The following is a 25,439-nucleotide window of genomic DNA, read 5'->3' as shown; positions in this document are numbered from 1 at the left end:
CAACCTGAGAGAAAGATTTGGTGTATTTTCTAGTTAATATACACTGTGGAAAAACTTCTAAACTAATTTCAGGATATACAGTCTCCCCATAAAAACAGTAATTGTAGCCCTCCTTTTTTATGTGCAGGTGTATTACTTTTTCCAAGGGGAGTGTTCTTTTTATACAAAGAATAAACTGTGATTCATTGATAAAAAATGTAGCCACCTCTTTAATAGAGAAATACTTTGAACAGGATCACAAGCGTGACCATACCAGAATCGATTACTGGTCCATAGAGTTTGGTATCTTGCCTCCAACAATGACCTATATACCTAATATTTCTGGGGAAGAAAACCCTCTCCCATAAATTCACCAGGCCAATTTTGCAATGCACAGGGTTTCTCAAACTTCATTGCACCACGACCCAATTCTGATGACAAAAATTACTACACGTCCACAGGAGAGGGGACCAAAGCCTGAACCCACCCAAGCTCGAACCTGCCCGAGCACTGCAGCTCAGGTGGGGGGGCCAAAGCCCAAGCCCCCCCACCAGCCCTGCTGCCCTGGGCAGGGGGAAGTCGAAGCCCAAGGGCGTCAGCCCCAGGAGGGTCCTGTAGCTTGAGCCCCGCCACCCTGGGCTGAAGCCGAAGCCTGAGCCCTGCTACCCAGGGCTGAAGACAAAGCTTGAGCCCACAGTCCTGTGGTGCTTGGGCTTCGGCTTCGGCCCTGAGTCCCAGCAAGTCTAACGCCAGCTCTGGCGACTCCATTAAAACGGGGTCATGACCCACTTTGGGGTCCCAACCCACAGTTTGAAAACTGCTGCTCTGCAATGAGAAGATATATCTCCCACATGGTGCCATCAGGAGCAATCACCATGAACTATGTAGCACAAGATTTGATGTACCTTAAAATATCTGCATGACATCCTAGCCAGAAAAACTCCATATATAAACCCGATATAACACGAATTTGGATATAACGCGGTAAAGCAGTGCTCCGGGGGCAGGACTACACACTCCGGCAGATCAAAGCAAGTTTGATATAACGCGGTTTCACCTATAACGCAGTAAGATTTTTTGACTCCCGAGGACAGCGTTATATCGGGGTAGAGGTGTATCTACCATTTAAAAATTCTACAAAATTATTTGTTTCTGTAATTTCCACTCACGGTGAATGCTGCAGATTGCCCATATGGAGCGGAAAGAAGTACAGTGAAACCTGTACTAGAGACCATCTTTACTGGGCTATCTCTGGTCTTAAAAGATCACACTAAAACAACGTTTTTCAAAGTTGGGATTGGGTTGCGGCAGGTAAGGCACTGGGTTGCTCTGTTCAGCACTGCTGACCGGGACGTTAAAAGTCCCATTAGTGATGCTGCCCAACTAAGGCAGGCTAGTGCCTACCTGCTCTGACACCACGCTGCTCCCCAGAAGTGGCTAGCAGTGGGTCCGGCTTCTAGGCAGGGGGGCCACAGGGCACTGCACGCCGCCCCCCGCCCAAGCACTGGCTCCAAACTCCCATTGGCCGGTTCCCGGCCAATGGGAGCTGGAGAAGGCGGTGCCTGCGGGTGAGAGCCACATAGAGCTGCTTGTGCACCTCCATCTAGGAGCTGGACCTGCTGCTGGCCGCTTCAGGCGCAGCGCAGGCCGGGGTGCCAGGACAAGCAGGAAGCCTGCCTCTGCACCCCAGCTGTGCCACTGACTGGGAGCCACCGGAGGTAAATCCACACGCCCAACCCCACACCCCCATCCCCTGCTGCAGCCCTGAGCCCCCGCAAACCCAGAACCTCTTCCTGCACCCCAAGTCCCTCATTCCTGGCCCCACCCCAGATCCTGCACCCCCATCCCAGAGCCCTGACCCCCTTCTGCACCCCAACCCCCTGCCACAGCCCTGAGCCCCCCTTCACCCCAAACCCCTCATCCCTGACCCCACCCCCGAGCCTGCACTCCCAGCCCAGAGCCCCTCCTGCACTCCACTCCCCTGCCCCAGCCCAGAGCCCCCTCCCACATCCTGAACCCCTCATTTCCAGCCCCACCCCACAGCCCTCACGCCCACCCTCTTCCCCAGCTCTGAGTCCCTCCCACACCCTAAACCCCTCATCCCCAGCTCTGTTGGGTCGCAGGCATCAACAATTTTCTTCAACTGGGTCTCCAGAAAAAAAGTTTGAAAACCATTGCCCTCAACTATCTGTGAATGTGCTGAGTACAGTTCTGCTCCATATTTATTAGACAATTACAACTTCGTTAAGCAACCAATTTTTTGTTGGTCCCTTGCTTCATACTCCAAAGGAGCTTTGACTATATATGCACTTTGAAAACTAGGACTCACAGTACTGCCAACCCTTGTGATTTTAGCATGGGTCTTACATTTGGTGTTTTCTCTGAAGTCCCAATTTCTTGAGTCATTTGATTACGCGATAATCTCAGCTTGATTTTTAAAATAAATTTTTAGACCTCATGGTTCAGAAAAGCTTGAGAACCCTAAAGGCTTAAAACCCAAAAGGGAAATAAGAACCCCAAAATAATTTTTTTAATTGATGATTTTTCTAAATCAATCTCATGATTGTTTGGGGTTGGCAACACGGACTTATGAGATCTGACTTACATATTTATATATATATACCAGCGTAGTAGCAGAACTTTTTCCTTTTTCTTTTCCTTTACCTTATTACTTAATATTAGTGTCCCCTCTTAATAAATGTGAGTTACAGCAAAGGCTTCCTAATCTCAAACGTCAGTAGGTTTTCAAGTGGGGGAAAGCAGGAGTCCAGTGGTCTTCAACCTTTTTTGTCTGGCGGGCGCCAGACGACGAGCTATAGAGGACCGTGGCGGTGGATAAGCATCCACCGAAATGCCGCTGACAAGCGGCAACGTCAATAGGCGTCGCCGCCGAAATGCCGCCAAGCAGCATCATCCAGAGGTGTCGCCGCCGAAATGCCGCCGACAAGCAGCGTCATCCAGAGGCGTCGCCGCCGAAATGCCACCAAAAATCCAGCCTCTGGATGCTGCTGCTTCTTGGCGGCATTTCGGCATGTTGCCAGCACAGAGTGCCCGAGGCAAAGCAACAGAGGGGTTCGTTGCCCGGTGTGCTTTGCGCCAATAAACACACCAGGGGGAGAAGCAAACAAAGTTTATTTGGGATCCCAAAGCGGTGCTAGGAGACAGGCACGTCTCAGATCAAGCACACTAACAGGAACAGTTTTTCTTCTTTTATACATTTTGCAGTTAAGCCTCACCCCCCCCTTTCTCCTCTAGCCCTCCCTTTCTTCCCCCCCCCATTCCTCCCTCTACCCCTCCCGTCCCTGGTAATAGTTACTAAGCAAATAACGATTACATTTAAGCAGTTAAATCATTCTTGGCAGCTATAAGCCTACCTTGTTAGTAACTTCTTTAAACCGTTATCTTGTCCTTTTTCCCTTCAGCCAGAAACATGCAGGCCTCATTATTACCGCTTGAGCAGGGGGTTGCACACAGATAACTGGTTGCTTACATATTCCAATTACACCTGGCTTTTGAGGTTGATTAGAGTTTAAACATGGAAGGACAGAGTTTGGTTCACTTAGGCCTAGTGCAGGATGGCTTCATTGACACTTAGTGGCCTTCCACCCTCCCAAGTTACCTAGGGTGAGGCCTAGTGACGTCAACAGGCGGATGCTTGTCTGCCGGCCAGTACACGGGCACACTTAGACGCCATGGCGCCCGCGGGCACTGCGTTGGGGATCCCTGCAGCAGTCAATACATGAGACAGGTTGTTAAAGTACTGCCTGCTTACAACCTTCAGGAGTCTAGGCGAGGGACGGGACAAAGCCTGACTGTTCCGAGACACCACCTACTTCATTAACACGCGGAAAGCCCAGGGTGTGACTCTGCGAAGCAGGTTACAACATTTTAAGATGTGAAGATTTGCCCCTCGGGCGGGGACACAGATCCTGGAGCCTGTGAGGCGCCCCACCAGATCCCTACACCTGCTCTGTTGCCCCTCCAGCCCCTCCTCGTCCATCCTGCGCGACACCCACAGCCGGCTCAACTCCCCTCCACAACCGTCTAACGTCCCTGCTGCATCGCTCCTTTATCCCTCCGCGCCCCCCGGCCATAGACTGGGCGAGGCTTGGCAGGTCTTTTTCACCTCCTGCTCAGTCCCTGGCCATTCCCCTCCCCCGATTTGCCCCCTTTGCCCCTTTTTAGCCCCTGTAAAAAAGCAGGCACTAGAACCTTCCGCTAATAAGGGCACGTCGGAGGGCAGTGGCTTCAGCAGCGGTTACTGAGCATACGCAGTTCTTGTGCGCATGCTCCGTACGCCATAAACAGCATAGTCCCAGAGGGAGCAGTTCGCCGTACTACACGTGCTGGGCGGAGACATGCAGATCAGGCGGACGCTGATAGGCTGACCCTGGGGCCGCATCCCCGCCTTCGGCCCAGCCTGGCTATAAAGGGTGGCGAGCCGCTAGGCAGCCGTAGCAGCGGCCGCAGGAGCTGGGTGCCTGGCTGGGCCCCCTTCCCGGTGGAGCGCAGCCCCTCCAGCCCCTGCGCATAAGGCTATCGCTTCCCAACTTCAGCTACAGTGATAGCTAAGTTGGGAAAGAAACATTCAGAGAAGCCGTGTCCCCCCCTGCTCCCCGTGCGTCCCCTCCTCTGCGCCCGCGGCTGGGGTACAGGACTGGCAGCGCAGCAGAGCGAGCAGGAATCGGGGCGCAAGCGGACATGACTCGGGCAGCAGAGCAGACAAGCGGCGGAGGATCCTGTGGTCAGTATCGTGCGGGGAGCCCGGGGGGCTGCTGACCCGGAGGGGGCTGGTAGAGAAGGGACGCAGCACGTTTGTGGGGTACGCTGCCTCGGAAGGAGTGCGAGTGTGCACGGGGGCGGCACTGACAAGCACTTCACCCCATGCCGCTCAGATGTGTGACATTACATGTGTGGGTTACGGGGACGGGGGCATGGCATGGCATCGTGCGGTTCAGCTGCAGTGGGCTGTGCAGTAGGTATACAGAGATTTTAAGGCCAGAAAGGTTTCTATTGATCATGTAGTGCAGCGGTTCTCAAACTGTGGGTTGGGACCCCAAAGTGAGTCAGGACCCCATTTTAATGGGGTTGCCAGGGCTGGCTTAGACTTGTTGGGGCCTGTGACCAGAGCCCAATGGCTTCAGACCTGGGCATTGGGAGTCGGGTTACAGGCCCCCTGCCTGAGGCTGAAGCCCTTGGGCTTTGGCCCCCCTAACCCACTAGGGGGTTTGGGCTGGCTCAGGCTTCAGTCCCCCCCTCCTGGGGTTGCATAGTAATTTTTATTGCCCAAAGGGGGTTGTGGTGCAATGAAGTTTGAGAACCCCTCATGTAGTGTGAGCTCCTACCCTACTTTTCTGTGATTCTGTAACACAGGCCATAGAATTACATTCTGTATTTCTTGCATCAAGTCTAGTGACTTGTGGTTGAACTAGAGTCTAAGGGCACGTCTTCACTAGACGTGATAAGTCAATCCCCAATAGTGAAGACACGATAAAATTGATCCCCAGTGGCTCTGCCGCTGACTCTGGAAATCCACTGTGGCAAGAGGCGGAAGCAGAGTTGATGGCGGCGTGGCAGCAGTCGACTCGCTGCCGTCCTCACAGCCAGTAAAGTCGACCTAAAATACGCAACTTCAGCTACGCTATTCATGTAGCTGAAGTTGCGTATCTTAGGTTGATTCTCCCCCCCCCCATAGTGTAGACCTAGCCTTAGGTGTGTGTGTGTGTGTGTGTGTGGAGTGTTGTATGGAAAAATTGCACACATAGGTGGTGTAGTGCAGTGTTTCTCAACCTTTTTGATACCAGGGACTGGCTTGCTGCCTTCCTAAACTCTGTCAGAGAGATCTCAGGGATTGGTGTTAGTCTGCAGACTGATCATTGAGAAACACTGTCTGGTATTGCATGTGGGATGAGTTGGATGGGATACAATCAGGTGGCATAATGTAAATATGCTGCAAAACTTTGCATATTTAGCTAGTAAGACATGTTGAGATATATTCAGTGTTTCTTCATTTAGTATAATGTTTTTTCTCTTGCACAACTACTATGCTGTGGCTATTCCAGTGTGTTGAATTAAAACATGTATAGCAAAAATCATAGCTTATTTTTGCGATAAGACTTTTCCAGTGTAGAGATTGCTGACTTTAAAATGAATAAAACTTAAAAGCAACCAAGGAAGATGCCAAATAAATAGGCAAAATGCATCTGAATCCTCTTTAGCATTTCTCTCACTTTTATTTTTAGGATCCTGTGTCAATTATTTTACATCTGCAAAGTTTCTTCTTTATCTTGGACATGCACTCTCCACGTGGGTAAGTGTGTATGTGTGTATATATTAATGCACAAACAAACATCATGCAGTGGAACCTCCTTAATCTGCTTTTGACTAGTCTGTACTGCACACTGTATATTTATATACAGAAGGTGGTCTTTGGCAAAGACTTAATTGCAAAGTGTTGTGGTGAGATCTCACTAAGTCTTCATAATCTTCACATGATATGGTACAGTATATTTGCTAATATTCTAATAAATAAAAGTGCCGTGCTCACAATTGTCTAAGGGCCTGATTCACTACCCTCACTCACACTGAGTGATACCTTACTGCGTGAGGAATGTCATTGAAACCAGTAAGGCTTGTTAGAGTAAATACTACTCAAAGTGGGTGGAGGATAACAATAAAACTGAGCCCTACTGATCAAAGTATATTTTGTACTGCTTTGTCCTTGATTTTTTTTATAATTTGAAGGGTTTGTATACCTGCTCACCAATGTAAATTACTGAATGTTGCACAATAGATTTCCTAGTCATCAGTACTTATTAACAAACCTCTGTTTTTCTGAAACTGTAACATCCTTACCTGTAACAGTGTCTGTCTAGTGAAACAATTTCACCTGTATCTAAACCAACCTTTGTTAGCAATTTACAGTGCTTCAAGGTGAATGAAGGAGATCTAGAAATTGATTTGGATGAAATGTATCTCCCAGTTCATTAAAATCATATGAAATGGCAAAATCTAGCCTGAGAAATGCTACATTGTTTAATAGAATTTTAATCCAGTATCTTGCAACTGAATGACCAGTATTAAGAAGATGAATAAAAGCACTCTTTTAAAGTAACTTGTTCCTCTTGAATACCTGCCTTGTCTTTCTATGTCTGTTCTAATTTGTAAAATCTTTGAGGGAGGGACTGGCTTGGTATGTACTTTGTACAGCAGTGAGCACACTGTTCTAGGACTACAAGTTTGTGCCTCACTTTCATTAATGTAAAGGATTACAGTTGTCTTCCTCCTAAGAAGGCCTGGAGAGAGAGTCCACTTTTGGTTCAAACAGGTGCAATATAGCAATGAATTATTTTAGTCCAAAGACTTTGTTGGTGCTACTACTGTTATGAGAAGTAGTATGTTCAGTCAACAAAACACACATTGAGCCTGATTCTGCTATTGCTACTAACAGAGTGGCACCTTACTATGTGATTGGTCCCACTGAAATCCATCAGTGGGGCTACTTGCAGATTAAGGTAAGGTATCATTCAACATGAATAAGGGTGACTGACTCGGAATTTAGGATAATAATCTGGACTACTGCAAACAGTTGAGTGAAAAATGTCAGCATATAGAAATATTAAACACTATACATCTTTATTGATTTCAAAAACCCAATTGAGGGTCTAAATCCACTGTCTTTAATCAGGAAAACTCCTATTTAAGCAACAGATGTTTAGTCTAACTTTTAAGGCTCAGTCCTGCACTTGTCTAAAATTCTTTAACCCACAATAATTCCTCTTTGGAGCCTAAAATATTACTTTCAATAATAGAGCAAGGGAGGAGGAGAGAAGAGGAAAGTTATTTTTGTTTGATCTTTCTCTGCCCCTCAGGATGGAAACACATCAACCCAGACCTCTGAAATGGCTTTTGTATAGTTTTCATTCTGAAATATCAGTGATATGTATTCAAAATACATAATCTTGTATAGCTAAACCTTTCACTCTAGTTGGGAAAATGTAATCAGCTTCCATGTTGTTAAGCACCTGCTCTTAACTACATGTGCTTAAGTACTGTAGAAGTCAAGGACAAGCCAAGTGCTCTACTGAGCTGGTGCCTTATGCCTAGCTCCACAGGTATTTTGAAATCCATGGAAGTTAGGCACCTAAATACCTCTGGCGATCTGGGCCTTAAACCTTATTTTATCAGCTGTATACAGTACTAGTATAATACGGTGCTAAAATCATCGAACTGCCATTAAAAGAGGAATGGTTAGGATAATAGCTGTCATTCCTACAGAAATAGGGTTTAATATCCATGCTATGAATGATTAGAAGATCTCAAGAATAGCAGGATTAAGCCTGTTATGTGCTTCTGCCTTTTCAGTAAGGCATAGGTCCTGGAACTAGCGGTGCGGGAGGTGCTGCAGCACTCCCTGACTTGAAGTGGTTTCCCTTATATACAGGGCTTACAGTTTGGTTCAATAAGGCTCTCAAGCACTCCCACTATAAAAATTGTTCCAGCACCCCTGCATTAAGGCTAAATTTATTATCAAAATTCCCTGAGTCCTGGCTGTAGTTTAAAAATGAATAACTGGGTTGTTACTTTCTGTTTGTGCTGCTTAATTTTCAATTCACTGTTGTTCTGTGCCATTAATTGATCTCTGACTTTTTTTTTTCTTAAGTTGATTTTAAAAATACAACCTCAAAACAAAAACCAGTATGCTTCTGCTGTTGAAAACAGCTAGCTTTGGAGAAGTTGAGACAATGTGGAGTAGCATGAAAGTACTGTGAGTGAACACAATGGATGAAATTGCCCAGTTAATGAACTCCTAAACTGCTGATACTGCTCAAAGCTACTGCTACAGAATCTTCTAAACAAGACAAAACTGCTTTTTAAACTTTTTTGCATTAATAAAAACTAAAGAGTAATGTCCATGTTTCATACAATGTAGTACAGGCATAGGGAACCAAGAGAAGGCTACGCTTAATATGTATTTGCGTTTTTAGTCTCCAGTAGCAAGATCTTGGCCTGCAGATACTGAGAGAGAAATCTTGAGCACGTTTAAGTCAACTGGAGTTTGCCATTGACTTCAGTGAGGCCAAGATTTTACCTTGAGAGTAATAGCCGTCAGGGTGCATGTGGATGGGGGTTCCATAAAGCTCCTTTTTATTTAATCAAGTTCAACAACTAAAACTTTGATGCAGGAATAGAAGTATATCAGGCCTGCATCATTATGAAAGTAGTGCTTTCTCCTGAATTAAATTTCTATTTGAATGAACAATCAAACAGGTTAGCCAGAATTTAGGGTTCAGTGACCACCTACATACAATTGTAAGTGAAAGTTGAATAAGAAGTAGCTTGAATCGTACTGAGTTCTTGATTCAGAAAGACACTTACGTTCCATTTATGAAAGAATTAAATTATGCATAGTTTTACACACACACACCCCAAATAATGTAAGCATAGCATGTTACAGAAGGAATCTTTTTTTTTTTTTGTCCTTGTACATGGAGAACTCAAGTGAATTGTTGGGGGGGTCTGCCTGTCTGAGAGGTCCCAAGCCTGTGGAATTTGAGTGAATGTGGTGTGACCTGGTGCATAGTCACAGCACTGCTTATGTTTGTCCCAGCTGCATCTCCATTACGGTGAGGGTGACCAGACCAAACTTGAGTGGTGGTGTGATTCTGTGCAAAAGATTGCAAAGCCAGGTGTTAGTGGGCCCAGGTCCCCAGGACAACATCTACCATTGCAAGGTGAATGTGGGGTAGACTTGCTCTCCAACCCTCCCTCCACAGGGGCCTCAGTTACAGATTTTTGGGGCTCAAGACACAAATCTGAGTGGCCCTGCTTCTGACAGCTATCACAGGCACTTGCATAAATGATAGAGCTTCTAAATTTGTGAGTGTTTGGAGCAACCCATCTCCAGAAGAGCTTCCGTGCATATATTCTAACGAATCCCAAAAGCCAAATTCATCATTGGGGTATACTGCTGCTACTCCCCTGGACTTTCAGCAACAATTAATTTGGTCCCAAACAGAGTGACACTTTGGAGGCCTTTTCCTTTATTGCCATCTTGTTCAATTTGTTAGATTACTCAGTTTCTGGTCTTGCAAAAAAAATTTTTTTGCAACAAACTTGGAACACTCTTCTATGTGGTACAAAGGACTTTGAAATGCAGATGATTACTGAGCCTTTCAAAAGAAGCTGATAACTGAAGCATATATTTTCTATAATAGATTAACATTAGGGACTCTCCTTAACCAAACTGTCTGCAGTAGTACACTACAACTTCTGCAATGCATTTGTTGCAATATACTTCTAAAGTAAATTGAGCTAATGGCCTAAATAAAGTAAAAATAAAATTCAATGGCCAGCTGTGGATTTATGCATATTGCACAGCATTGTTAGTAAATCACAATAATGGAAACTTGTTTTTGCATAAAATCAAGGATCTAGTGTAAAGGCAGCCCTTCTTAAATATCTTTAACACTTAGTTGTTTTTAAACTATTGCAATTGCTATCATAAGTTTTGCATCACCATGATGGTACTACAATACAGGAAGGATAAATTATTTCTAAATACCACTCTTCTGTTGGAAACTTAAGGATGCTGAACTAGAAATCTAGTCAATTTCAATAACTGAATTAAAATCTGGTTTCATATTCAACACCTGCCACTTTTCTCCCTACTAATTTGTAGTTTTCCAATCACATTTTCCTAAGTAGAAGCTCCATACAAATGCCAGAGGAATCTGGCCCTCTAGAGGGGAAACAATAAAACAATGGGTAATACTGGCTACCTAGGAAATCAACTTATTCTCTGCTCTCTTTCAGTTAACAGTGGTCTTGGAAGGTATTTTGTAGGTGAAATGTATTCAGACAGAAGTGCTGATTAAAGCTGGCAGTGTCATTTTAAACTTGCACAGCTAGAATAGATGACAGAGTTGCTTAGTTCCACCCTGTGAAACTAAAGTTTCACATGGACAAAGTTACCATCATCAGTGCTCTTTTTTAGAAAATGTAAGCTTCTGTGAGGAAGAATCTTCATAAAACTTGGTCCTTTCTCAGGCTTGTTGATTGTAACTGAGGACAGAATTTTGGCTCATAATACTACCATAGAAAACCTTTGGTACTATGACATATTGGGGATAACCAACATTAATTGGGGGCCAATAATAGTATTGATCTGGACCCAAGCTCCCATTGACACTGGAGGGTGCTCCATGCACAGAATGGCAGATAGGACTTATATTGGGAGCGGGAGGGAAGGGAGCAACCAAGTTGTTAAATGCCATGTAAGCACAGGTATTCTTTGTGGAGCTATTAAAACATGGAAATCAGTTACTATCTAGCAAAATGCAAATACTGATATCAGCTTTTTTTCTTATTTAAGGGAGATCGGATGTGGCACTTTGCAGTGTCTGTCTTTCTGGTTGAACTTTATGGAAACAGCCTACTCTTGACTGCCGTCTATGGACTGGTTGTGGCAGGATCAGTTCTCCTTTTGGGAGCCATTATAGGAGATTGGGTGGACAAGAACCCAAGGCTTAAAGGTTAGCAACCTTAGTGGAGGCTATTGTCTATTATGGGGTGACTCAAATCCGAGTCGGAAGAGGAAGTCATCTAAAGCAGCTGTTCGCATGCTAGAAAGATCCTCTGGTTAAATATGAAAACCAGGCTTAATTTACTAACTGTCTATAAATATGAAACTATTCAGAATAATAGAGTAAATTCTATATGGATAATCTCAAAGATAAGAGATCTTTTTAAGCTCTGATCTATTCCTTACTCATGCAAAACTCTAATTGTAGCTAGAGAGAAAGTGAAATCCATGTGAATTTTGCCCGAACAAGGATTGCAGAATCAGTTTCCTGGAATCCAGTAATCTGACAACATAATTTAACATTTGCTGACTTCCTTCTGTCTAGCATTATTCCCCACTGTATATTATAACTGCCTTTGTAATTTGTTACTCTTGTATGTTAAGAGGTGACTGAAGAGTACATATTATGTAGTTAATTGAAAACCTGTTCTGTAAAAGTAATTTTAAAGCATTTACACAATAGCACTTGCTTTTTTAAAAACAGTGTTTTGAAGTCCTGCTGAATGCCTACTTTTCTCTTATTGTATTACACTAGTAGGTCAGTGGAACTACACTAAGAATGAACTTGATTCTGTGTAGACTCTGTAAGACAGTGGTTGATTTCAAAGTTAAAATGAGATCTCTGCACACTAAACAGTTTACCTTGTAAATAAACTTAATATTTAAAAGAGAAAATGGGGGGGGAGGGAGAAAGATTTGAATATTGCTTGTATAGGAAAAAATAATTATTAAATAATTCCAAACATGAAGATGGGGAATATCCACAGATTCTATAAACTTTTTTTTTTTTTAACCTGAAACAGTGGCTCAGACTTCCTTGGTTGTACAGAATGCATCTGTCATCCTGTGTGGTATCATCCTGATGATTGTCTTCTTGTTTAAGACCCAACTTTTGACCTTGTACTCGGGATGGCTTCTTGTAAGTGCTCAAATTTAAGACTTCTTACATGTCACTAGTAAAGGAAAGCAACTACTGGTAGTTTAATTTGAATCCAATACAGCTCTTGAAACTGAGTATCTGACCCAGTGAGTCTCTTCCTGCACTCATGGACATCAATGGAGGCTTTGCCATTGGCTTCAGTGATGCAGGATCAGGCCATTAAATCCTACTTACTGTTTTTAGCTTTGTTGCAAAAGGGCACAGGGGAACATACCTCTTTGTTAATAAATAAAATACATTTTTTAAAATGTTCATATTATCATTGTACTGTCTGAAAAGTAACATTTATGTGAATTGGTTTAAAATACAGAACTATAATTTTGGGTGTCCAAGAAAGTCATGATGTCTTTTAGTCATTAACTTGGTCCATCATTTTACACATGTTTAACACTTCTTTTTTCCTTTCCTCCAGACCATGTGCTATATCCTGGTTATCACAATAGCAAATATTGCAAATTTGGCCAGCACTGCCACTACAATTACAATTCAGAGAGACTGGATTGTTGTGGTTGCAGGTGAAGACAGAAGCAAATTGGCAGGTGAAATACATTATTTCCACTACCTAAAAGTGTCTTGGCATGTGGGCTTGATTTTTTTTTTTTTTTTTAACAGGCTGCAGTTTTACCCTGAAGTCAGCACATTCTTCTATGTTCCAAGAGCTGTGAGAGAACAACAGTTTAAAAGGGCAGCTTTCCCCCTACCATATTCCTCACTATATTTACAGAGATTAGAAGTGACTGTTGTAAAACTCTGATTACAACATAGTTTTATGGCTAGGTCACTATCTAGTTCTAGTTTTTAATCCAACTCTAACACTATCAAGGGAGATCAGTTTTATTTCTGCAAACCAAATATATAATTTCATCAAATCATCTGTGTTTAGTATTTAATACTCAATAGTAAATGCATTGACTAACCAGATATGATTAAGATTTATCAACACTTATTACCAAGGGAATCCCGTATCCAGAGAACATTAGAGAGATTAACCTTATTAGGCAAAGAAAGTGCATAACTTGTAATCTTTTCTGAGTTATTTATTTTTAATTTCTCAAATTACAAACTCCCTCTTAGTCCCTATTTTGACCTTGCAGTAGTTTCTTAGCAATTACCTTCTGTAGAACAGTAGTGTCTTAAAAGAAATTAAGTTTCTTCAAACACACAAGTTGTTGTTGGAAGTTCCCTTGCAGAGCCTTAATGTTAATGGTTCTCACTAATCTTCCTTGTTTGTATTTAGCAAATCACATCCCTTCTCTGCTTCTTCACACAAGAAGAGGTGCATGTCACCCCTGGGGAGCGCTATCTTGTAATAGGTGTAATGTAATAGAGACAGTATTGCCTTTTTTGTCTTTCCTCAATTCTGACAGATTAATGCAGCATCATATGACCATTTGTGTTCTGTACGATTGCCTCGGAAATCAGGCAATCGGTTCCTGCACATTCCTTCTTGCAACACTGTTTCAAACAAATACCTCACTCAGAAAACCTGTTCCAATTTTATAGACTTCTCCCAAGGAGGGTTTTGTGTCTGGTGTGGGTGTGTTTTGTTTTTTTTTAATTAGTTATAACCGTATCTAAAACAAAACAAGGATTATATTGTGAGGAACATCTGTAAAATATTTACCTTGATTGTGAAATATGCAGAATGACCAAAGGCCAAAAGAACATATTTCTAGTCATACTCTTTTCACAAAGGCGGCACACGGCTATGTAATTTAGCTGAACAGGCAAATAAAAGCTATTATGTTCTCACCTCACTTATCCCAGATGGTTCTCTCCATCTTGATTCCCATATGGCTTCCCTTCTCCCTCATCTGTGTGTGTGGGGGGGGGAGGGGTGTTGTGGGAGGAATGCTACTTTCCCAAGCTCCTTGCTGAAACAATCTTCTCTCTCTCTCTCTCTCTCCTCTCAGTAGATCAGGCAGGTCTTCATGTGTGAAGACTCCTGTCTTGTGTGCTTTGATCAGCAGTGAATTGGCTATTAATACTGACAATTTATCATCTTTAGATTTCAGAGTTAATTCCTTGAAAGGAACAAGCAATTTCAGGCTGTCTGCAGACTCCAGAAAACATCAATATATTGGTTTACCGTTGGTTCATGTTTTTACAGAAAGCTTAGGCCAAGATTTTCCAAAATAGGACTCTAAAATTAGGCTCTTATATCTATATTTAAGCACCTACATGTGTGGCCTGTTGAGAGGGGTGGAGAGAGCTGAGCATTCAGTGACTTCCATTGGCCACAGAACAGTCAGAAATGTAGGGACCTCGAGAGGTCATAAAGTCTAGTCCCCTTCACTGAGGCAGGACCAAATTCAATCTAGACTATCCCTGACAGGTTTGTCCAACCTGTTCTTAAAAGCCTCCATTGACTGGGATTCCACTACGTCCTTAATTAAAGATGGAAGCCTCTTCCAGAGCTTTTAGTTATAAAGTGATTCCTAATGGCACCAGTTCAATGCAAATAAAGATTAGTCACTACTATATGCACAGCAACTTGGTGGGGAAAGTAAGGCAAAAGTTCATGGGGTCAGAGGAGGGAAGAGGGAGGACTCTTCGTCCCATTATTAGAATGGAACCATGAGCTATATATTAATGTCAAAACCCAAGAGGACTGCACCTAAATGTGCATGAGTGGAACAGAAGGGAGAGAGAGAACTTTGCTCTCTGAAATTGCAGAATGATTGATGACCACTGCGTGCCTCAGTAAGGAAGGAAATTTAGTCAAATCAAAGGTCTGTTGCTATCAGAATGGGTATTATATGGTCATTTGTAATTGGAGAGAGGTGAACTGAGGAAGCAAAGAAATACATGGTTTCGGTATTGTACAGATAGAAGTTTCTTAAACTGTCATCCATTACAGAAATATTTTTTTCATAGGGCATGATCCATTCTGTATTTGGTGTGCCCACTAATTTCAGGAGAGTTGCTTCAGAATTGGGCCAGGCATGCATAGTGATCTTTAATGAAAGGGGAATCATTTTGAGTATTATTCTGAAGACATTTGATAACTTTTCATCCCGCTTATTTTAATCCCAGTATGCCCAATCATAAACATCTCACTCAGACAAAACTCTGATCGCAATGGGAGGTTAGTTTGATTAGCCCAATACAATTAAACTAACTTTCATCAGACACCGAAGTATTATCATACATAAGGGCTAAATCCTGGTCCCAGTGAAGTCAGTAGGAGTTTTGCTATTGATTTTTGTAGGGACTGGGATTTGGCTCAAGTATATGTAATATAATAGAAGATTAAAATGAATACTTCTGCTGTAAGTTTTCATTAATATTTTGCTTATCAAATTATATATTATAGATATGAATGCTACAGTACGAAGAATTGACCAGCTGACCAATATCTTGGCCCCAATGGCAGTTGGCCAAATAATGACCTTTGGCTCACCAGTGATTGGCTGTGGCTTCATTTCTGGCTGGAACCTGTTGTCTATGTGTTTGGAATATCTGCTGCTCTGGAAAGTCTACCAGAAAACCCCTGCTCTAGCTCTCAAAGCTACTTCAAAAATTGAGGAATCGGAGCTGAAACAGCTGAATGTACAGAAAGGTATCAATGATATCTTTAAAATTGATTTTATACATTACATCCATCATTCCAAAACTGGAAACCATTCATTTTCCATTTTATTCTCCTGTAGACTATCTTAGGTTTTTTTGCTTAATGATACTTTTCAGGATTTTACTCTTTACTGTTAGAGCAACTTGTTTTAGTGTCGGGTGTCATTACCAATGAACTTAGTTTTGAGTAACAATATTTGAGGTTGCAGATGGCTGGAATACCCCATAAACAGCAGCTAAAGAATGGACATTTTGGTTCTCTCCTTGAATTGGTCTCTTAAACTAGCCAGTTTTAATTATAGAATGTATCCAAAATGTGGCAGATGTTGGAATATGAAGTCTAAAGAATATTTTTCCCTTTGAAAAAGGGAGATGTCTAACAGGGAAATACCCCTCAAAGCACCTAGGAAACGCAGAGCTTCCAAACCTCCACCAAGGATATGGAATTTGTTGCGGTAGCTGGAAAAAGATACTCTAAATGTGAGGTACCACTAAGTGAGGACTGTCCTTTCGAAGACTTAAGGTTTGATTAGGGTTCTTAAGAAGGGACCAGTGTAGTCCTGGGGGACATATGGGTAGGGCTATTGTAAGAAGAAATACATTCTTTGTAAATTCTAGGACGACTTATAATAGTCTAATGTTAAAGTAAAAAGATGGTGAAGGATGATGCCATTTTAGCAGTCTACTGCTAGTACCATGCACTACAGTTTAGGAGATCCTAGATAGTAACATCCCCTGACTGCTTTTCTCCCCAACCAGCAGTGCATGGGACTCCTGAGAAAGCACATTTAGTCTCTGTGGAGGAGAGTGCCCTGGGGTTAATACTGGAACAGTGGTGGTGTGCTCCAGAAACAGACCTTACCAACCTCTTGATATAGGAGAGGTGACGACAACACAGGTTGATGGGGGGGGGGGGGGGTGAAGTGAAGAGGTTAAAAGGCGAGTACAGCTCCTTGGAGCTCTGAATGGGGCTTCTTCAAGCTCCTCGAGACTAAGGACAAACTTAGCAACTGGCAGTGTTTAGAAAACCTGTCTCATTCCCCACTATTATTTTGACTTGGTTTAAAACTAGACTTGTTAGGGCTGTTAATATGCCTCATGCAGGCTTTCCAGTTTGCAGGGATTTGTGCAAAGCTTCATGTTCAAATAAACTCCAGAACACACACTAAAGTTCAGCCATCCACAAAGTGTCAGATGGCTTCCACTCTAGCTGAAAGGCTTTTTCAACCTTTGCCAACTCTCTCCTGGGTTTAGGTTTGCAACAAAATGAGAACCTGGCACAGTGTGAGTGTCTAGGATTGGAAATCAGGAATGACTCTATTAGAATCCCAGCTATCACACAGACTCCCTAAGTGGCCTTCAGCAAGTCACTTAACTTCTCTGTGTTGGTTTACCCACCAATAACATAGGGAATAATATTTGCTTACCTACCCCATGGCGCGTTGAGAAGGTTTTTAATTGTACAGTGCTTTGAACACTAAAGCCCTATATAAGTGCCTAGTTGTGTCATTGTGCAAAATAATTTGCTTAATGACACAAGCCATTGCTTAGTGTTCACATTTCACAAGAAACCTAGTGTGAGAAGAGAGAGTAGGCTACTCTCTTCACCAATGTAACAACACAAGCTGCTTTTTTAAATCAATGAAAATTAGCTTTATTTTTTTGGTTCCCCCTATTCCTTTCTGGATTTAAGGGCATGGGTAGAATGTGAAATATAATAATTTTAACAAAGCTGTTTTTGTAACATAATTAACCAGAATATATTTAAAATGACAAACCTCCCAGAAAGGAAGCACCTTCATTAAATACATACAACATAATGAGCTATAATTCTTTTGCAGGAAAGCACTTAATAGTTGTTTCTGTTTTACAGATAGCGAATTGAAGCCCACTGAAGGAGTCCAGTTAATTGGCGAGAAAGATGTAACCGTCTTTGAGCCCCAGCTGGAGAAGGAAATTAGCTGTAGTGCCCGGATTGCTGAACCTTTCATCACATTTCGTGATGGATGGGTTGCATACTACAACCAACCTGTGTTTCTTGCAGGCCTGGGTCTTGCATTCCTCTATATGACCGTTCTGGGCTTTGATTGCATTACTACAGGTTATGCATACACTCAGGGTTTGAGTGGTTCTGTGCTAAGCCTTCTGATGGGGGCCTCGGCCATAACTGGAATCATGGGAACAGTAGCCTTTACCTGGCTCCGTCGCAAATGTGGCCTAGTTCGCACAGGCTTCATCTCTGGAATAGCCCAGTTTGCCTGCTTGGTCTTATGTGTGATTTCTGTGTTCATGCCTGGAAGTCCTTTGGATTTGACTGTTTCCCCATTTGCTGACATCCGTACCAGGTTATTGGAAGGACAACCATTGCCTACTGCACTTCCAGCTGATATGTCTGAAATATCCTTTACAACTGGAATGCACAACTGGTTAAACAGGTCTAGCTCTGTTAACAGTGACCTAGAGATGAGTTCTGACTCTGTGCCTTTAATCTCTGTTAGTCTTCTGTTTGCAGGAGTCATTGCTGCTAGAGTTGGTAAGTAATGTCTGTCTATTAAAATCTCTAATCTGTGCTTATTTTTAATTCTATTCGAGCTTTATTAGTTGTAGATCCTTTTTGTTAAACTCAGATTTTAATAAAGAACCCAAGATTGACTGCATTACTCTTACTCATAACAAATCTAAAACTTGTTGTATTTGATCTTGCAGGAGTCTTGCCTATGTAGTTACCATAGCCCCTAGTTTCTTGTGTATACGACTTAATGAAGGCATTGTGCAATATTAATTTTCTTTACTCAGTACCCTTTGTAAACATATGTAGTATAATCTCTCATGAGATGGAGTTAAGTATTTGCAGATGTTTAATTAAAATTGCTATATATTTGATAACATTTAATTAAAGCTTTGAGGATTTGCTAGATAGCCTAGTATTAACACCTCAACAGAATCAAAGAGCAGAACAATTTAATTGCATGAATGAAACAATGTATAACTATCATTTTGTAGTACCGCTCTTATGGCTTCTCTATACTTTTGTTCTTTTGGGAGGAGAAAATACTTGGCTTGCATGCATTTAGGGTTACTTGCAAAGAAAATTTAAAATCCTAATTAAACAGATTAATCAGGCACAGGAGCTACTACAATGAGTTTCTCCTTGAAATCAAACTTTCCTGCAGTGCTTACAGTTGAAAACATGTGTGCTTCCTCCCCTCCCCCCAACACATTAATCTCTCCACAGGACAGAACTATTATTTATTACAATCACAAACCTTAAATGGAGATGACAACTGGAATGAAAAATTTTTTAAACAATAAGTAGACTTTGCTTATAGTCTACATGATGTGCTCTAAATTTCTTTAACTTTTTTCCAAAGTAAAATTAATCTTACTGTATCTATACATTTTCCTCTTTTGCACATGGAGAATTTAAACTAGTTAAAGGAATTTAAATGTTACAATATTTACCTTACTCAGTTTTAGTATAAGTGTCAAATAATCCAGATTTTTTTCACAATCCTAGAGTATTTCCATTCTCTCCTTAATAAGGAAAGGATTGTTGTACAAAGCATTGTTTGACAGGCATACTTAATTCAGTGTTGCACCAGTTCTCTCTCTAAGAAATAGCAGCAAAGGGCAAAATTCTTTAGTTACACTGATGGAAAGTCTAATCAAGTCAGATGAGATCACAACTTGACCCAGATGTTTGACTTCAAATCAGTGCTCATTATAATGAGGATTGGGTTGGTAAAGAAATAACTGTAGAATCAGATCCCTTTGAAAATCTAACCTTTCGATATAAATTAAGGTGTGTTTTTGTTTTGTTTTTTGTTTTTTTTTCCCCATAGGCCTCTGGTCCTTTGATTTGACGGTCACACAGTTGCTCCAAGAAAACGTGATTGAGTCTGAAAGAGGCATTATAAACGGTGTCCAGAACTCCATGAATTACCTTCTTGATCTGCTGCATTTCATCATGGTCATCCTGGCCCCCAACCCTGAAGCTTTCGGCTTACTGGTGCTTATTTCTGTGTCCTTTGTTGCAATGGGCCACATAATGTACTTCCGATTTGCCCAAAAAACCTTGGGGAATCAGCTCTTTGCTTGCTGTGGTCTTAAATCCAAAGCCGTCTCTAACGATTCACCACCTAGTAATACATCCACTGTTTAGGGGGTCTCAAAGTATTGCCACCCCCTGTTTAATTATAATACATGTATGCAGTTAGATGCTTCAAAGTAGCCATAAAGGGCAAAGTAAGGTGTTTCTCTACAGTCTAAAACAGTCATAGTACACTCACTTCAAGGGAGACCTCCTAACCAGCTAAGAAACTTGGCCAAATTCATCCATATGTTTCAAGTTTGGGTTATAAGGAAATTATTCTGACACTAAGTTTAGGGTTTAAACTGAATCACCAAAATATGTAGTGTAGGAATGCAACAATATTTTATCATAATTGTAATTTTGAATTTCTTCCATTTTAACCATGATGAAGACTATGGCCTCACTAGCCTAAATACATACAGTACTCTTTAGCTGATGTACATGTGTAGTCTTCACCTGAATTTAGAGCAGTTATTTGCCCATTGAGCAATATAGTTCATGTTTATTAGCTTGAGTAAAACTTGTTTTATGTTTTTATTTTGTTTGGGGGTTTTCCCCTTTACATAAATGTTGTGGTTTCTGCCTATATGCTGCTCCAGTTAAGAGAACAGGATTTTTTTTCCTAAACTGGCTGAAATATTATACTAACAAACAAGTTGTGTGTACTGTGTGGTGTGGTTTTTAAGTTCTGATGTTTGCCTAAAATATATCTTTGCCTTTGTCTGGTTTTGATTTTAACTTTAGAGAAACACCTTTGCAGTTTTAGCTTATATTCTAGTTCATGACTAAATAAGTTCAAAATATTGTATTACATGTATGTAGCACTTCATAAAATTAAGTACAGTATAACCAAGTAAGCCGAAGCTATAAATGTAATGTAGCATTGTAAAGCAAAGCTTTTCTATTAAAGCACACCAAATGTGCTAAAGAAGGTTTGACAGAGCAGATAGTGTTAAGGGTCATGAGTTTGGATATAGAAAAATAGGCTAAGGGCTAAATCTACTTGTCACCTTTCTGAAAATTATCAGAATATGAGCAGCTTCAGTTTTGTTTTAATCTAATGCCATTGCTTTAAGAAACGCCAATATCAGCCTGGTGTATTAGAAAATTACTAATCCAGGCTAAACTAAATGTAAAGGACAACTTAAAATATTTTAAGAATATTGATACTACTTTTCAAATTCTCTTGTAAAACATCTTACACTTTTAAATTACTAGAAACTTGTATTTTTAAACATCTGTAAAACAAACAAGCTGTGACAGTATGACCCTTTTAAAGCAATTTTTGGGAGAACAGTGGAGAGTGACCTTTTCTTTTTTTTAAAAGAAGAGTCATTTTTCAATGTGCAGGTATGGACAGAGCTTTTATATTAATCATTTATGCACTTTTGTGGAAACTGCAGTAATGTTGCTTTAGTATTCTGAGTTTCCTATGGTATGACAGTATGACTTTTAAACAATGTTAATAAGTCTTTGTAAAATGTTTGGAAAAAAAATATAACTTTTTTTTCACTTTGACTTTTTGTACTATCTTTCAAACAGTCTTATGTGTTGGCCAACTTCAACCTTGGTGTAAGCAGGCACAACTCCATTGAAACTATTGGTGTTTATACCATGGCTGAATCTGGGTCACTTTCCTCAAAACTGTGATAAGTTGTATTGTATTTCCATTTTCAATAGAATGTAAAAAATTTAGTATTTGTGACCAATATTTTTTTTGAAAAAATAAAATAGTAGTCCTCAAAATTCAGTAAGTGCTTGTAACAACAATCCCCACCCCCCTTTTTTTCCTCTTAAGGATCAATGTTAATCATTGATTCTTTACTGAATGGCACTCAGGGACTCCTTAATTAGATTTATAATTGTTCCTACTTTTCAACAAAATCTGGCTTTGCACTGTAATAAAATATCACATGTATTGATTTTATTAATAATAAAAAATCAGTGGCTCAATCGTGGGGCATAACTCCTGAAGGAAATTTGAGTTTTGCCATCAACAGAACTTTGTCAGGAAAGAAATTAAATCAGGTCTTGTTTGTGTGGACTGTCTAATCGTGTTTTATAGAATGGATACCTATAATGTTAGACTTTGAAGACAATGGATTTATACTAAAGATGAATGTCCACTTGGGGCAATGGACTAAACAATAAAACTTAGATCTCTGATTTGCTAAATGTCATCTTATTTCTGATTATCTGTAATCTCAGTTGAGGCCACATTCTAATATTGAATGTGAATAAAGATTACTTGCTCTACTTGTGGCATCAAATGCTATGCCATACATTTTGTTAAGAACTTTGATGTGTGCAAAATTTGAAATATCAGGCCCCCTAATGATACAAACTCCCACTGATTTGAATGAGAGTTTAGGATAGGCAAGCAATGCGCAACTAGGTGCCAAGAGATAATCCTAAAGCATAACCCTTCTTACTCCAATTTATTTCATACAACTAGAATGCTTTGGACCTAGCCTAAACATGTCAGGAAACAATGTACTGTTTAAGTACATGGTATGTGCCATTTACTTTGAAGCACCATGGGGCCCTGAAGTAGTCTTTATGCAAGTTTTGTTGAGTAGGCACTTTAGGAAGAAGCCTGTCATCATTTGTTTCTTTTTTTTTTTTTTTTTTTAAATTAAAACATGTCAAATTAGATGGGCGGGGAACCTCTTAATGTGCATAGTAAAACCAATATTACTATTCCAATTTTTGTTATCCTTTTATGTAGGCTATAGTAGTTGATCTATTCATCTCATTAATAAACCTTGTGAATAAATCTGGATGAGCAGCTTTAGTTCTGTTTGGTTTTATTCTGTATATAGGTGGGTGTATTTGATGGACCAAAGTCTGCCACATTTTAGTCTAAGTTTTATAGTCCGAATACTTTGTCTGTTCCTCAATTTAAAGCTTGATAGATACGGTCAGGAAGTACAAACAAATGGGATAAAACAGGTAACAAAAGGTACCACAGTGTGTGTGGTGGCTTTTGTTTTAAGTAGCTAGAGTGACTTCATGGTCCCATTGAAGTCTATGGCAAAACTCTCCTTGACTTCAGTGGGGCCAAAAAGTTATCCCTGTATGGAGACAGAAAACATCTCTTTTCCAGACTTGTGTGTTCTTAAAATTAAACACATACTTTAATACAGAGCATGAATGTTTTATGCAAGGCCTCTTCTCTTATTAAATGTTATTGATTTTAAAAAATAGATTAGAAAGCCAGAATGGACTACTGTGATCAAGTCTGACTGCTGATAGAACACAAGTCATAGGGCTTTTCTGAATAATTCCTATTTAAGCTAGAGCAATGGTTCTCAAACTTTTGTACTGGTGACCCCTTTTTCACAGAGCAAGCCTCTGAGTGTAGCACCCCCTCCCCCCATAAATTTAAAAACACTTAAATATATTTAACAGCATTATAAATGCTGGCTGCAAAGTGAGGTGTGGGGTGCAGGCTGACAGCTTGCAACCCCCTTCCCCCCCATATAGTAACCTCACAACCCCCTGGGGGGTCCCAACCCCCAGTTTGGGAACCCCTGAGCTAGAGCATATATTTAGGAAGACCTGCCATTGGGTATTTTTCTAAAGTTACATCATGCTAAAGTTTATAAGTCAATTATGCCACATGAGAATTGGAATATTATAAATTCAAAGTAGAGTTGTTTCACAATTAAGACATGAATAGAAGAAATCACCATTTTATACCATAAAGAAGAATCTAACAAGGACTGTTATTTAGGAATTAAATTTATATTACAAAGTCAAATTACAGTTAGTTCAATTCTTAAGAGGTGGTGGTGAAGATTAAACTCCAATCTTAGAAAATATTGGAATACTAAATATGCTGTGCTTCACACAGGCAGAGTATGCATAATACATACAATGTAAAAAGACTTAAGTGGATTTTTTTTTTCTTTGTCTAAGTGATGATCATAAGGCCTGAAAGTTGCTGAGTTCCCTAAAGTGCCCTGGAATTCAGTACACCACATCCCCGTGCATCCTCTGAAGTGTGATCAAAATATATACTGATTGTGATAAAGCTAAGCAGCCCATGAACAATAAACTATTCTGCAATAATAATACCATATTCCATAGTTGATGTTTTTGAGCATGGGAACTGTTTGAGGCATTGTCTTTTCAAAACTTAAAGATAAGTGTTTTATACATTCTAAGGTGGGTTTTAAAACTGAAATGTGTTAAAAAGCAAAGGACATAGTGAACTTGTTCCCTTCCACTCAAATTACTCTCTCTCTGCCTGCAGTTCAAGGAAAATGTCTATTACTGTTCAGAAATTTAAGAGTAAAGCTGCTGGCTAAAAGCTCACTTAACATCCTGTAACTGCAGCTTTTTGTTCTATAGAATGTATAGTATAATTCCCTGGTTTCCAAAAAGCACTTTCAGTATTATTTTGGCCATATCCCTATCAGCACCTTCTGCGTTCTCCCCACTCTAAGCCCTAATCATCTCCTGTCATAGTATCCACATTCCATTCCCACTGTGTGGAAGACTGGAGAGAACTCCTTTGAGCCCAACACTTGGGCATTATTGGAACAACATAAAGCCCTTCCACCCCCCTGGGAGCAGAGTATGCTCCAAGTACTAAGGAGCAGTCACAGACCCTGCTGCTCACTTCATCTTCAGTTACCAGTCATACTAGCCAAGTTACCTAAAGGCAAACAGAGTAATGGATATAGGCAATCTGAGTGTTGCTTTTTCCTCTCTGGTTGTTCAAACAATTAGTGAATTTCAATGCTTTTAAAACTGAAAGATTGATGGACATCGTTGACTGATAGCTGCCAGGAAGACTAGATCCAGCACAGTCCTGAAACAGTGCTTCACTGCTACAAGCAAGTGAGGTTTATTTTACCCTATGCTTACTTGGGGCTAAGTTTCTGGTAGAGAAGTCAAACTAGCACAGCCAACCTCTCTGTAATCTGTCCCCTGACTTCACTATGGGCGGATCATTCTGGATCTGTTCCTGTTCCCTTTAAATCAATGGGAGTTTTGACTGACTTCAAATGGTAGCATGATTGGACCCTGCACTTCTACCTTAACTTAGGGTTTAAAGTGTGGAGGACAGAAAACTGAACAAGTGTGTTTACTTAAAGACAGGCAAACTGTGAGGACAAAGTGCATGCAGTTCTGTAATGCTTTATACAAATACTTCAACCTGTCCTAGTGTGAGTCAACATTCATTGTAGTTAAACTTTTCCTTTATTGCATTTTGCCGGAAGAAAAGTACACAACAAAGTGCAGAGAGCAATCCTATTCCA

At 40.9% G+C, this 25,439-nt stretch overlaps 1 protein-coding gene across 2 annotated transcripts; it reads left to right on the top strand.

Annotated features, from left to right (window-relative positions):
• The first annotated feature begins 4,418 nt into the window (after positions 1-4,418).
• SLC40A1 (solute carrier family 40 member 1) lies at positions 4,419-22,439 on the top strand. Of its 2 annotated transcripts, none has more exons than XM_034785329.1 (8): positions 4,419-4,723; positions 6,222-6,289; positions 11,354-11,513; positions 12,367-12,482; positions 12,916-13,042; positions 15,820-16,065; positions 17,950-18,609; positions 19,919-22,439. In XM_034785329.1, the coding sequence occupies exons 1-8, from the start codon at positions 4,681-4,683 to the stop codon at positions 20,236-20,238; spliced, it is 1,740 nt and encodes a 579-aa protein (XP_034641220.1). In that variant the 5' UTR covers positions 4,419-4,680; the 3' UTR covers positions 20,239-22,439. The 2 variants fall into 2 exon arrangements, with proteins under 2 accessions (XP_034641220.1, XP_034641221.1); XM_034785330.1 differs by lacking the exon at positions 4,419-4,723 and adding an exon at positions 8,642-8,746 and having other exon boundaries at positions 6,246-6,289.
• Positions 22,440-25,439: the final 3,000 nt, after the last annotated feature.

This window comes from Trachemys scripta, chromosome 11 (assembly GCF_013100865.1).
Source record: "Trachemys scripta elegans isolate TJP31775 chromosome 11, CAS_Tse_1.0, whole genome shotgun sequence".
Taxonomy (NCBI): Eukaryota; Metazoa; Chordata; order Testudines; family Emydidae; genus Trachemys; species Trachemys scripta.
The sequence above is the reverse complement of the archived record's forward strand: the minus strand, read 5'-3'. Positions and strand labels throughout refer to the sequence as shown.

Bases quoted from the DNA above. Each gene is read 5' to 3' on its own strand.
- SLC40A1 (XM_034785329.1), top strand. From the start codon at position 4,681: ATGACTCGGGCAGCAGAGCAGACAAGCGGCGGAGGATCCTGTG. The intron at 4,724-6,221 runs GTCAGTATCGTG...TTTTATTTTTAG, and splicing joins AAGCGGCGGAGGATCCTGTG to GATCCTGTGTCAATTATTTT. The intron at 6,290-11,353 runs GTAAGTGTGTAT...TTCTTATTTAAG, and splicing joins GACATGCACTCTCCACGTGG to GGAGATCGGATGTGGCACTT.